This window comes from Echinops telfairi, unplaced genomic scaffold, assembly GCF_000313985.2.
Source record: "Echinops telfairi isolate 266 unplaced genomic scaffold, ASM31398v2 ScPeMD7_7469;HRSCAF=8507_0, whole genome shotgun sequence".
NCBI classification, from domain to species: domain Eukaryota; kingdom Metazoa; phylum Chordata; class Mammalia; order Afrosoricida; family Tenrecidae; genus Echinops; species Echinops telfairi.
The window spans coordinates 49858086-49869758 of record NW_022111372.1 but is presented as its reverse complement, the minus strand read 5'-3'; the positions used below and the strand labels follow the sequence as shown (position 1 = coordinate 49869758).

Below are 11673 nucleotides of genomic sequence, written 5' to 3'. Positions count from 1 at the left end.
CCGGCTCCCAGGAAACTGGCCTCATTCTCCCGACCCGTTCCCACCCTACAGCGGAGTCGGACATGTCTAAGCCGCCGTGCTACGAAGAGGCAGTGCTGATGGCCGAGCCTCCACCGCCCTACAGCGAGGTGCTCACGGACACGCGGGGCCTGTACCGAAAGATCGTCACGCCCTTTCTGAGCCGCCGCGACAGTGCGGAGAAACAGGAGCAGCCGCCGCCCAGCTACAAGCCACTCTTCCTAGACCGGGGCTACACGTCCGCGCTGCACCTGCCCAGCGCCCCGCGGCCCGCAGCGCCCTGCCCTGCGCTCTGCCTGCAGGCCGACCGCGGCCGCCGGGTCTTCCCTAGCTGGACCGACTCAGAGCTCAGCAGCCGCGAGCCCCTGGAGCACGGAGCTTGGCGCCTGCCGGTCTCTATCCCCTTGTTCGGGAGGACTACAGCCGTATAGAGGGGCGTCTCGGCCCCACCCGCGGACTCCTGGCCCGACCGCGGGGCTTTTTAAATGCTTCCCTTGGACTGGGGTGGGGGAGGGAGGGATTTCTTACCCTGTTTGTTACATTTTGAGGATAATAAAGGTGTGTGATCTGCTTTGGTACAACCGGAGGGGGCGGCTGCTGCTTGCACCCAAGGTTCAGCCGGGGAGCTGGTGGTCCAGCCGCCAGGGCCATGGGGGACAAAAGACATTATCCCAAAGTCTGGCCTGAGTCTGAGGAGTTAACCTGCGGTCAGCTTTCTTTCCAAACCAGAGCGGTTCCCCAGAGACAGAGCCTTGGTTTAAGATGTCTGCCTCTTCCTCTGCGACCGTGCAGGTGGGGTAGGGGTAAGGGTAGCGGTGTGGTCCGGGCCAGCGGCCCACCCCAGATCCGCCTCTGGAGACCCGGAGCAGCAGGCCGGAAGGGATCTGGATTTATTTATTAACAGACATGAGCACGACCCGTTACAGAAGTTTGTGCTTTCAAAAAACAGTTACTGAAAGTGAAAAAGGAGCCCAAGCAAAGAGGAGTCAGTGAGGGCCCCCTCCCCCAAGCCCTGCCCCCTTTCCCCATAGCCCTGACCTGAATGGATCTGAGGGCCTCCAGCCTGGGACCTGCCCAGCAGGAGGGGGCAGCAAAGGGCAGGGCCCCCAGCTGGGCCTGCTACTTCCTTTGGGCCAGGCAGGTAGGGATCGAGAGAAGGGCAGGGAGGGGGGTCCCAGGGAGCCAGAGCCCACGAGCCATTTATTGCCATGTTTTAAAATTCGTGCAAAATATCTGAAGCCCTGGACAGAGAATACAAAGTGATATTTTTCCAAGAAACATAAAACTAGGAAAAGAGGTGGGGGAACATGTTCCCATCAGAGCTCCCCCACACCAGGCCCCAAGCAGGGGGGAGACCTCCACCCTGCCAGCTGAGCAGGGAGGACTAAGAGCTACAATCTGGACCCGGCAGGGGAAGAGGGTGAACCCTGCAACAGCATCTCAACTACCAACGGGAGGATAATCAGTCAACTGTACAAGTCTCCTATCCACTTCAAAATAAAAAGAGAAAAGCTGTCGAAGTTGGGCCCTGTGGGTGGGGAAGCGGCCGAGTCCGGGCCTGGACCGGATCCGGAGTGGGAGCCAGGCGGAGCTGCTGCCGGTGCAGGCGCGGCGGGGCCATGAGGCCAGGAAGTGGGCGGCCTTGGCATGAGCAGCCTGAGGGCAGGCGCGTCACTAATCTCCACCCTGGAAGCCCTCCTCCTCTTCCGGTACTGGGTCTGCGTCCCAGCAGGTGATGTCGATTTCTAGGGTGTGGGCAAGGGGATAGGGCATTCAGGAAATGGCTCAGCAAATCCAGGATGTATCCCTCGACCCGACTCCAGGGAGATATGCTGGGCCCGGTCAAACCCAGGACGCCCTCCCTGATTCTCTCCCTCATCCTCCATCCCAAGACTACCTGGAGGCTTGTTGTAGAACACGGGAGGCGGAGCCTTCGCACACAGCTCTTCTGATTGGGCAAACTCTTCCTCCTGTGATTGGCTGAAGTACCCCTCACTGGCCTGCAGGAGGAAAAAGTACCACATCACTGAGCTCCACCCTGCAGGACAAGGCTGACCTACCAGGCTTGTGGCCCGGTTCCCCAGGCAACCAGCAATTCCATCAGTGGTTGCCTGGGAAACACAGATGCCTGCCTTGGGAACAAAAGCAGAGCTGGCCAAGAAAGGGGGAGTGGAATGGAGCTTCACCCCAATAATGTGGGTCACAGACACAGGATGGTGGAGCTGCTGCCACCATGCTGAGGTATGCAGCTCTGCTGGAACCCTGGCTACCACCCCTGCCCCAGGCTGCTGCTGCTGCTGCAGCTGCCCCCACCTGAGTGCCCTCCTTCTGGGTAGTCTCGCCATTGGTCAACACCTGGGGCTCCGGCTCCGGCTCCTCTAGAGCACAGGGCAGCACTTGGGGTTGAGCGACGGCCAGGGCCTCTCCTTCTATTTCCTCCTCTGGGTCGCAGAAGGTGGCTGGTGGCTCAGGCAATTCATCAAAATTGAGGAGGTTGGCACAGCTTTCGCCCACCGGCGCCAGGGGCTCCTGAGCCACCTGATCCAGCAGGGTCACCTCCGCCAGAGTGACCTCAGCACCTGAAGGTGGTGTGGGGGCCCTGGGCTTGGCCTGTGGCTCACAGGCCTGGGGTGCAGCAACCCCTTCCCCATTGCCGGGCCATAGGTCAATGAGGCCGGCAGCGGCGGGGGAGGGCTTGTCGGTTTTGATAGTATCAGCTGCATCAGCTCCTCCGGAGGGGTCAGCTGCAGGGGTGCCCGATGAGGTGGGCTCCAGAGGGGCAACCAGGGCAGCCGGGGTTGGAAACTCTATGAACATCAAGTCCTCCATGAGGCCGCCCTGCTCCTGCTGTGGCTCCCGGGCCAAAAGGGACTCTTCCACCGGTCTGGTCCAGGCCTGAGAGGCTGCTGCTTGGGGGTCCTGGTTGGTCTCTTCCCTCTCTGGCTGGGGGATGGGCTCCTGGGTCTCTGTGACATCACAAATCAAGGGGAGAGTTAGGATCTCCTCCCTTGTTGGAAAAGGATGGATCTCGTGCCATCCACTCCCCACCCAGGAGGAGCCATAGAGAGAGAGTTTAGGGGAGAGTTCCCACTCAGCCCTCCAGCCCTGCCTGAGGGCCAGCATGCTGCACCAGCCCACAGCCCCGTGAGCTGTTGTTACCTCGGCAACTTGAGTTTCCCAGCAGGAGGGCTGGGGGAGGGGGCTCTCACCTGGGGCTGGGGGTAGCGGTGGTGGCAGTGGTGGCGGCTGTGAGGATGTGATCTCATCCAGGGCCTGCTCGATCTGCTCTGCTACAGGGGTGGAGGCTGTGCTGGAGTCGGATGGGCTCCGGGCAGGAATGGGGGTGGGAGCCAGCCTCCGGTGGCTGTCCAGGTGGCTGCCTGTGGGACAAAGCCCCAGGTGATCAGTGAGGGCCAGGAAATAAGCAGGACCAGGACTGTTCACCGTGGGGCCTGGCCAGCACCTCCTCTCTCGAGTCTGGGTGAAGACTGTGAGTTCCCCAGACCCCCCAGGGGCCAGACCACAGCTCCAAACCCTGTAAGCCAGGCCCCTGGGGGCCAGCAGCCCTGCAGGGCCATGGGCAAGAGGCAGGCAGTACCTGCTCTAGGGACAAATTCCAGAGGTCAGCAGTCAGGCGGGGCAGGGGGGTTGAGGGCAGGGAGGCTGCTGGGAAGCGGGGGCCCTCCTTACCCCCCGCTGAGGCCTGGGGCTGCTACCTACATGGGAGGGAGGAAGAGAGGTTTGGGGTGCGGTGACAGGTGATATAGGGAAAGGGAGTCCGTGGAGGGGAGGAGGAGGAAGAGGAGGAGGAGGAAGGCCCACTGTCCGATGCCTTTATGAAAGGGCAGTACGGACGACCTGCCGAGAGAGACAGACAGAGAAAGAGACAGAGGACAAGAGAGGGTCAGTGTCCCCGACCCTGTGCAGAGGCCTCACCCACCCCCAGTACTGGCCCTGGATGTCCAAGCTGCCTGCATCCAGGGCACTCGCTCAACCAGGCTGGGCCACGGCCTCAAGCAGCAGCCAACTCCCGCCAGCAGCAGCCACACAGCCAAGCCTCTCGGAGCAGCTGCCACCCACCCCGCCTCACTCCACGCCACCCCAGACACCAGCAGAGAGCTTGCACACAGCAGCAGGTGCCGACACAATGGGACCGACAGACAGAGGGAGAGGATGCTGGCTCGGGAGGCAGAAGCTGCATTGGGAGAAGCTGAACAGGGAGCCCCGATACAGACCCAGGCCACACTGATTCCGGATCAGGGCAGAGCCCATCCCACATGCACCCACCCCACCAGCCCTCCTCCAGGCCAGACCTAGTTCACCCCAGCAGGGCCAGTCCCTGCTGCCTTCTATGTGGCTAGTGAGGTGCCTCAGCCCACGCCAGAGCTCGCTGCCCACCTGGCACCACCCACTGAACAGCCAAGGCCCAACATCCACTTGCTCCAAGCCTGCCTCAGGCCCTGCCACCTGGGAAGTGGTGGGTAGAAGCACATTTTGACAGGTCTCCTCGGCCTTCTCCAAGGGGTCTTTGGGGAAGGCTACCCGTCTAAGGAACAGTCCCAAGGAGGTTCAGGGCCCAGTCCTGAGGAGTGGGGGCGGAGGGGCCAGGGGCTGGGACTACCTGGCCGGTGGTTGAAGGGGGAGGACACATCGCAGCTGCCTGCAGAGGCTGATGCGACTCGTTCCTGCTGCTTGAAGAACTCTCGGGGGTTGTCTGGCCGCTGGGCAATGATGGCAGCTGCCTCCTGGGGCACAGGGCCAGGGCCAGGGTCAGGGTCAGGGCCGGCCAGGCTGCAGGGGTGCCGCCCACATCCCCCGTCTGCCCTCCCAGCTCTTACCTCCACCTCCGATTCTGACTTCTTCATCTGGGTCTCTTCCTCCTCCCGCTGGTCACCCTGAAAGCCAAAGGGGTGGTGTCCTGGGCATCCCACACTTCCAGGGGACTTCTTGCAGCTCCTGTGTTTCTTCCAGAGCAGGAAGGGCCTCCGTGGGGGCACGTCTGGTCCCCACACCACCCAGTTACACAGGCCTTCACCACTCTCGCTGGCCAGGCCCTGGGTACTCGGCTAGCTTGGCCGTCTCCCGTCTCCACAGCCACCCTGGCCTCCAGTGCCCTCCTCCTTCCAGGGTCTGCCCACCCCAGTGCTTTGCCCTCCATATTCCCATCAGTACCACCTAGGCCTAGACCCTGGGAAGAGGCCCCCTCGCCAGCCTGACTCTCAGCCATGACTGCTCTCTATAGGCTCCAAACTCCCCCACTGCACCCCCCCAAAAAAGCCAACTCCACTGTCATCGTGTCAATCCTGATGCACGACGACCTTGTACGGGGTTTTCCCAAATTATGGATCTTCCTGAAGTGACCAGTGGGTTTGAACCGTTGATTTTGCAGCCAAACATCAAACCTGCCGCATCGTTACAGGCGCCCTGGTGGCACAGTGGACCCATGTTGGTCTGCTAACCAGAAAGCCGGCAGTTCAAACCTACCAGCCAACTTGAGAGAAAGATGAGGCTTTCTACTCCTATAGAGTTCCAGCCTTGGAAACTCACAGGAGCAGTTCTACCCTGTCCTACAGGGTCACTCACCATGGGCCGGCAGCGACTCGCTGGCAGTATGTATTTGAGGATAGGCCCATTAGGACTTTTAAAATCGCAAATCGGATTTTTCCTTGTTTAAAATCCCTCCAAGATTCCCGTGCGCCACAGCTAACGCTGCCGAAGATGCCACAGATGGTATATGGCTGGTACGTGTGTGTGTAAAAATGCTAACCAACTGCCACCACTTCAAAATCCAGAAGTTTCACACTGAAATCTGGATCACTCCTGAAATGCCAGCTGCGCTAGCGACACCGGCCGATGTTCTCTCAAAGCACCCATCGGACAGAACTCTGTTGCCACTGTGCTGGGCATGTGCCGTCTGTCCAGAACACTACTGTTCCCAACGCACTGTGCTCTGCTTCCGGGATGAGTCACTCAACACCCCCACCCCCACCGGCCCCCACCTCATTGGTCAGGCCCCTTGCTGATCTGCCCCAGGCCTTGTCGAAATCCCACCCCCACCCACTTCCTCATTCTTGAGATTCAGATGTGATGGGCTTGGTGATGAAGCAGTCAGTTCCTGGCACATGCTCAGTTCCCACCTCCATGCCTAGGAATGGAAGTCTCTTCCCCAAAGGCTGACCCACCCCCAGGTGTGACTCCTCCCACTTCCTCACCCCAACCTGGGCACCACCACCTTGGATAAAGGTCCCTGAGAGCCCTGGCAGTCTCTTCTCCAGGTGGGGCGGGTGCTTCTGGCATACAGCAGGGATGACACTGAATCGTACTTTCCTGTTTCCGGGGTGGTCTCCCCCATACCACCATCAACGGCAGAGGGCACTCAGGTGTGCATGGGAATGGCCGGTCCTGCGATCCAAGTTGATTCATGTTTGCTCAATTAGACTCACTACCCTAAAAGCCTCTTCCTCCCCTTGCTTGTTGTTACAAGCTTGTCCTCCCCGGCTCGTGTTACAAGTGGAACAGCTGGGATAGGTAGAAACGGCTTTAAGGTAAAGTGGGGAAGAAGCAGGGCTTCTCTGAACAAAGAACGTCCACCTTAAACACTAGCCACGATGCACAATGGGGATGAATGGGCCCTCAATGTGTCCCTTAAGAGGGTTGTCACTCCAAGGAAGTCTAAATGCCCCCCTTGACACTCTGCTTCCTCCTTCCAATGGGCTTTCCCCTGATTCTCAGCCTCCTGGGCCCAGCCAGGCTCCTGGTCTTTGCCCTACTAGCATGGTCTCTGCCGAGTTCAGAACTACGAGCGACAGGCAGCTTATCGCAAACACTTTAACTGCCAGCAGTGGGAATAGCGCCACAACACAGCAGAGCCATGCACAGGGGAGGTCACGGGGGTCAAAGGCATTGCATCTTCACTCATGGGAGCTACCTGGCAGCCCCGGAAAACAGGGACCCCAAACAAGGAATGTGAATCTTATTCTAAGAGGAGAGAAACGGAACTGCTCCTTACGCTAAGGGAAAGCACTGGTGCTGCTGAGTCCCATCATCACCCGGGCCGCACCTAGAGAACGGGATGAGACTGAACCAGCACGACCTGGGCCCTAAGGCTTTGTCAGAAATGCTGAGGGCGGATGGAAATTAGTGATCCGTTTGGGGGATCAGTGTATTAGCCTCGCATCGTGTGTTCGTGGGCGCAAGCACGCCAGTGTCCCCATGTGCACCATCTTGAGTCAAACCTCCCATTGAAATAAGCTTCCTCAAAAAGACCTTGCCCATGTCACCAATGTCACTGAACCATTGGGGCAGTCATGGTTAAATGGAACCTCATTTGCTAATAAAAGTTTCACCAAAAATACACTATTTTTTAAAAAGACCTTGCCCGTCGTGTGCTCACAGGGACAAGAGGCCAGGATGTGTTGACTGACGGACTAACTGGGGCAAGAGTGGACCAACCGCACATCAGCTCCACCCACCCCACTAGGCAGCTGATGTGACCAGGGTTAAGAATGCTAGCACCTTCAGGGCTATCTTCTGGGTGTGGCCTTCGGGCTGGAATGAGCCCCCGGGGGCCCAATAGCTGATGCCCACCATTGTCTCGCGTGTCCAAGGCCCCGAAGGGGAAGGGCCCGTGCGATTTCTGCATGTGAAACTGTTTGAAGTGCAGAGATACGCCCTGGCTGTCACCTCCACACTGCCTATCCTCAGGTCCCATGGGCCCTTCCCAAGGGAGGCACCTGTGCCACAAGGGACCCACTGTATGGGGACACTCAGAGCACGGGGCCGGCTCATTCGTTCACAGGGCTCCCCACCACTCACATGGGGACCAGGCCTGAAGCCCCCTCAGTGCAGGAGCAACGCCTGCCTACCCCGAGTCACGCAGGCCTCACCGAGGAGGGGCCGGGGTAGCCTGGGCCTCAGGGATATTTTCTCTTCCTAGTTAAGTACTCGTGAGTACTTCTCCAAGAGCCACCCAGAGCCATGTGAAGGTACCAAGGTCTCCCCACCGCCCCCCAGGACCAGGAGCAGTGGCCCCTGCCTGCCCAGCAGCCTGGGCTCTGAACTTACAAAGATGGACTGCTCCTTCAACCGCCTTTTGGCTTCCTCCGCTTCTAGGGTCTGCTGTTTCCTCCTGGAGTGGAAGTCGGGGTGCAGTCAGGGTGGGTGGCTGGGGGGGCGTGCTGGGCCTGGGTGGCGGCCGGGAGGGGCAGGGCCGCACCTGTGCTCCTCGATCTGCTGCTCTCGTTCGCGGTAACGCCGTTCCCGCTCAGCCTGCTCCTGCCTCTCCTGCTCCATCCGCTCCTGCTCGAACCTGAGCCTCTCATCCAGGGCCTTCTTCCGCTCCTCCTCCTTCCTCAGTTCCTCCTCCTTCTGCAACCCCCACCCCAAGGAAGTACAGGCCTGAGCTGGGGGCCCGGGGCCCGGGGCCAGGCCCCCATCCCTTCCCAACCCTGAGCGGGAGGAGGGCTTGGTTCAGAGCTCCCTGGGGATGGGCGACCGCTCTCTGTTTAGGCATGCTGCTAAAACAGGGGCCAAGGGGCAGGAGAGAGGCTCACAGGACCCCCAAGGGCCAGGGGAAGTCAGCTCAGTTTGAAGGCCTGAAGACGGGATTCGCACCTTGGCCTGCTCCCAGAATTGCTCTCGGTTAATCCGCTTCATTTCCACGGCAGCGTCTGTCTTCTGATAGGTAGTGCCCTGCAGGGTCGAGTTGCGGGGTCTCAGTGTGGGGAGCAGGCTGGGGGCTCTGGGAACCGCCCTGAGAATGGGCCCTCTGAGGGACAAAGGAGGGCCCGCCAGCCCAGGCCCACACTGACCACAGGTTCGGTGTTCTCATCTTCCCGTAGCCGCAGGCGGTGCAACACAGGGCTGGAGAGCCGTGCCAGCCCATTGGAGAGCCGCTGCCCGATGGCTCCCGCATCTATGTCTTCCACACTGCTGGCATTCACGATGACGTCGACACCCTTTGGCAAGAAGGCTGTGGTCAGGCAGCACTGTGGCCCCATCACCACTCCCAGGCCCCCACCTCCCCACCGCCGATGGCTGGCCCTGACCCCACACGCACCTGGAAGAACTCAGCCACCTTAGCCACATGGCTGGCACAAGCACACTTGCGAGCATCAGGCACGTCTTCACCGACCTGTAAGGTGCCCATGGAAGAGGAGTCAGGACAGAGTCAGCAGGCTGGGGCTCCCCCACAGGGTCCATGGGCGGAGGTGGCTGTTCTGGGACCTTCTGTGCCCTTCCTTCCCCGGCCCGCAGCTGCGTACCCAGTTGATGAGCACGTATTTTGGCAGAGCACCCTGGGAGTCCTTGACGCTGCAGAAGCCGTACATCACCTTCTGGTTCTCGAAGTGGCCCGAGAGTTCCTGCAAGCCCCCTTCTGGGGGAGGCAGGGAGTGTCAGGACTCCTGTCTCCCACCTCTCCCCACCCAGGAGGGGGCCTGGGCCCCAGTGGGGAGAGTGCTCCTGGCTCTGCAGACCCCAGGGGCTTCCTGATCTCTGAGGTGTAAGGAGGCTCAGTTTTGTGTGAAGGAGTGGTGGGCAGGGGCTGGCTTTGTCTTTAGCAACACCCCCCCACACACACACACCAGGTGCCTAAGCTGGGGAAGGATGAAACAGAGTCTGCTCTCCCCAGCCCTCTTCACACCTCATCCCTCCTCACACTTCATGGTTTACCCTGCTGGAGCCCTAAGTCAACAGTGTGAAGCAAAGCCCTTGTGCTCTGGAGAGAGAGGGGCTGGCAGTGGGGGTGGGGTGGCTTCTGGAGAAAACAGGGCAGAGAGAGGGGCTCTGGAGAGAGCAGGAGCTCCCAGGCACAACCCTACTGGGCCCTTCCTTCTAGCTGTGTGCCTCTGAGCAGGCACTTTCCCTCCCATCCAGGGCTCCAGCGTCTCCTCAGTCTCAGGCTCCCCCTCCCCACCAGCCTCCGGATAACAGGATGACCAAGGAAGGACACCAGCCAGTTAAGTGTAGGGCTGGAGGATGCAGGCAGGAAGGTGGCCCAGAGCCAGGCGGGTGGGGAAGAAAACAACCAGAGGAGGGGGTGGAGAGGAAGGGGGAGGAATGCTGGAATTCTTACCTCCTGACGCTGCGAGCTTGAGGTCATCTGAGCCATCCTCGTAAGTGTACAGGGCCCTGGGGAGAGGGAGGGGTGGCTCGAAGAACTCTCAGGGCCCAGGAGCCAACTCTGGGTGGAGATGGCTCTGGGGAGAGGGAAGGGGAGGGAGGTGCAGGGGCCAGGGCAGCAGGGGGTTCCAGACCAGCCCTGGCAGTGTTGTCATGGCGACAGCGCTGGGCACCATTCCTGGTTGGAGCCCAGCAGGAGGCAGGCTGTGAGCCCCTCGGAGAGAGGCCTGAGTTGGGGGGTGGGTAGTAGTAGGAACTGGGGGCAGAAATCCATCGCTGCCTGCTCAGCCTCAGCGCCTCCGATCCAGCAGGTCCCCAGCCCTGGCCCGGCTGCTTTCCACAGAGCAGAGCATACGATGAGGCTTCCTAGGCGACGGTTCCTTGGTTACCCTGGTTACCGTTCCCTGGCTACCGTGTTCCTTAGCTCCCATTGGCCAACACCAGGAGCCTACCTGGTGCGTGCCTGAGTACCCGCATGCCCCTCCCCCCGCAGGGAGGGAGAGGGAGGAGAGAACCTGGTGCTCTAATGGCTCTGGGCATCCCCCGGTTACCATGGCGACCTGGCAATTGGCACAGTAGTGGCCCACCCGAATGCATTCTCATCTAGCACAAAGGGCCCTAGGGACCAGCCCTCAGCCTCAATCTCCTCCTCTCAGAAATGGGGATGAGATCAGTGCCATCACTTTTTCCCAGACTCTAGCAGCCCAGGGCTCTCTGGCCTTCCAACAGCAAAGCAGCCTCCTCCCTGGACTCCTGGGACTGTGAGCCCTTCCGCCCCAGCTTCTTGGGAACGCTGAACCAGCATTTGTGCTCCACCCTGCTCTGAGCTCTGGCTGTCTGGCTTGTTCTCCCAGGTGACCCGAGCAGGGCATCCATCTCCCGAGGAGGGCCTAGGGGCCTCCCAATGCATGCTCACAGGGGAGGAAAGACCGGGGCTGGCGGAAGAGGGACCTTGTCCCTTGGGTTCAGAAAAGCTAGGACCCTTCCCCACCCTCCCATTCCCTACTAAGGAGAGGCGGAGCTCAAGGAAGTGGAAGGGGTGGGTGGGTGGGATCAGGGACTGGGAGACTAAGGCAAGAGAAAGGGGGAAGTAAAGATGAAGGACTGAAAGACAATGAAAGAGGGGAGGAGGGAGGGAAGCCTTGGCCCCATGAGATCAGAACAAGTGGTTGCCAGCGTCAAATGGCCCCCAGCCCCCCGCCCCCCTGAACAGGACACAGGTGGGCCCAAGTCCCCCATCCAACTGTTGCCCCCACTCCAGCCCTGGCAGCTGCTTCCTAGCACAGCTGTCTCACCACCTGTCCCTGCCCTTACCCACCACTGGGAACAAAGGACCCTCAGAGAAGCAGGGTCCTCCTGCCCCTCTCCATCCCACAGATGAGAAACTGAGGCAGAATCCAAGGATACTGGATGTCCCTCCTCCCTGGGAGATGGAGTCCGAGCCTCTTCAGAGCTCCTACTCCTCCCAAGAAGGCCAGCCCTCCTCCCAGTCACATCTTTCCCAGCAAACCCTTCTACCCTGAGCTTGGCACC

General features: G+C 60.3%; 2 protein-coding genes across 4 annotated transcripts in view; one reads left to right on the top strand and one right to left on the bottom strand.

The window, feature by feature from the left end:
- Window positions 1-576, top strand: part of PRR7 (proline rich 7, synaptic) — an 8993-nt gene extending 8417 nt beyond the window's left edge. Inside the window, exon 3 of the mRNA XM_045284686.1 lies at window positions 12-576. Coding sequence (XP_045140621.1) covers window positions 12-449 — 438 coding nt within the window. The 3' untranslated portion in view covers window positions 450-576. The remainder of the gene's footprint in view (window positions 1-11) is intronic.
- Window positions 577-897: 321 nt separating this feature from the next.
- DBN1 (drebrin 1) lies at window positions 898-10797 on the bottom strand. Of its 3 annotated transcripts, none has more exons than XM_045284846.1 (14): window positions 10094-10797; window positions 9282-9394; window positions 9077-9151; window positions 8829-8975; window positions 8632-8709; window positions 8234-8385; window positions 8083-8146; window positions 4857-4913; window positions 4640-4763; window positions 3739-3876; window positions 3228-3398; window positions 2374-2984; window positions 1916-2018; window positions 898-1763 (listed from the first exon to the last, which is right to left on the bottom strand). In XM_045284846.1, the coding sequence occupies exons 2-14, from the start codon at window positions 9345-9347 to the stop codon at window positions 1693-1695; spliced, it is 1857 nt and encodes a 618-aa protein (XP_045140781.1). In that variant the 5' UTR covers window positions 9348-9394; window positions 10094-10797; the 3' UTR covers window positions 898-1692. The 3 variants fall into 3 exon arrangements, with proteins under 3 accessions (XP_045140781.1, XP_045140780.1, XP_045140782.1); XM_045284845.1 differs by having other exon boundaries at window positions 2332-2984; window positions 10094-10796; XM_045284847.1 differs by lacking the exon at window positions 3739-3876 and having other exon boundaries at window positions 2332-2984; window positions 10094-10795.
- Window positions 10798-11673: the final 876 nt, after the last annotated feature.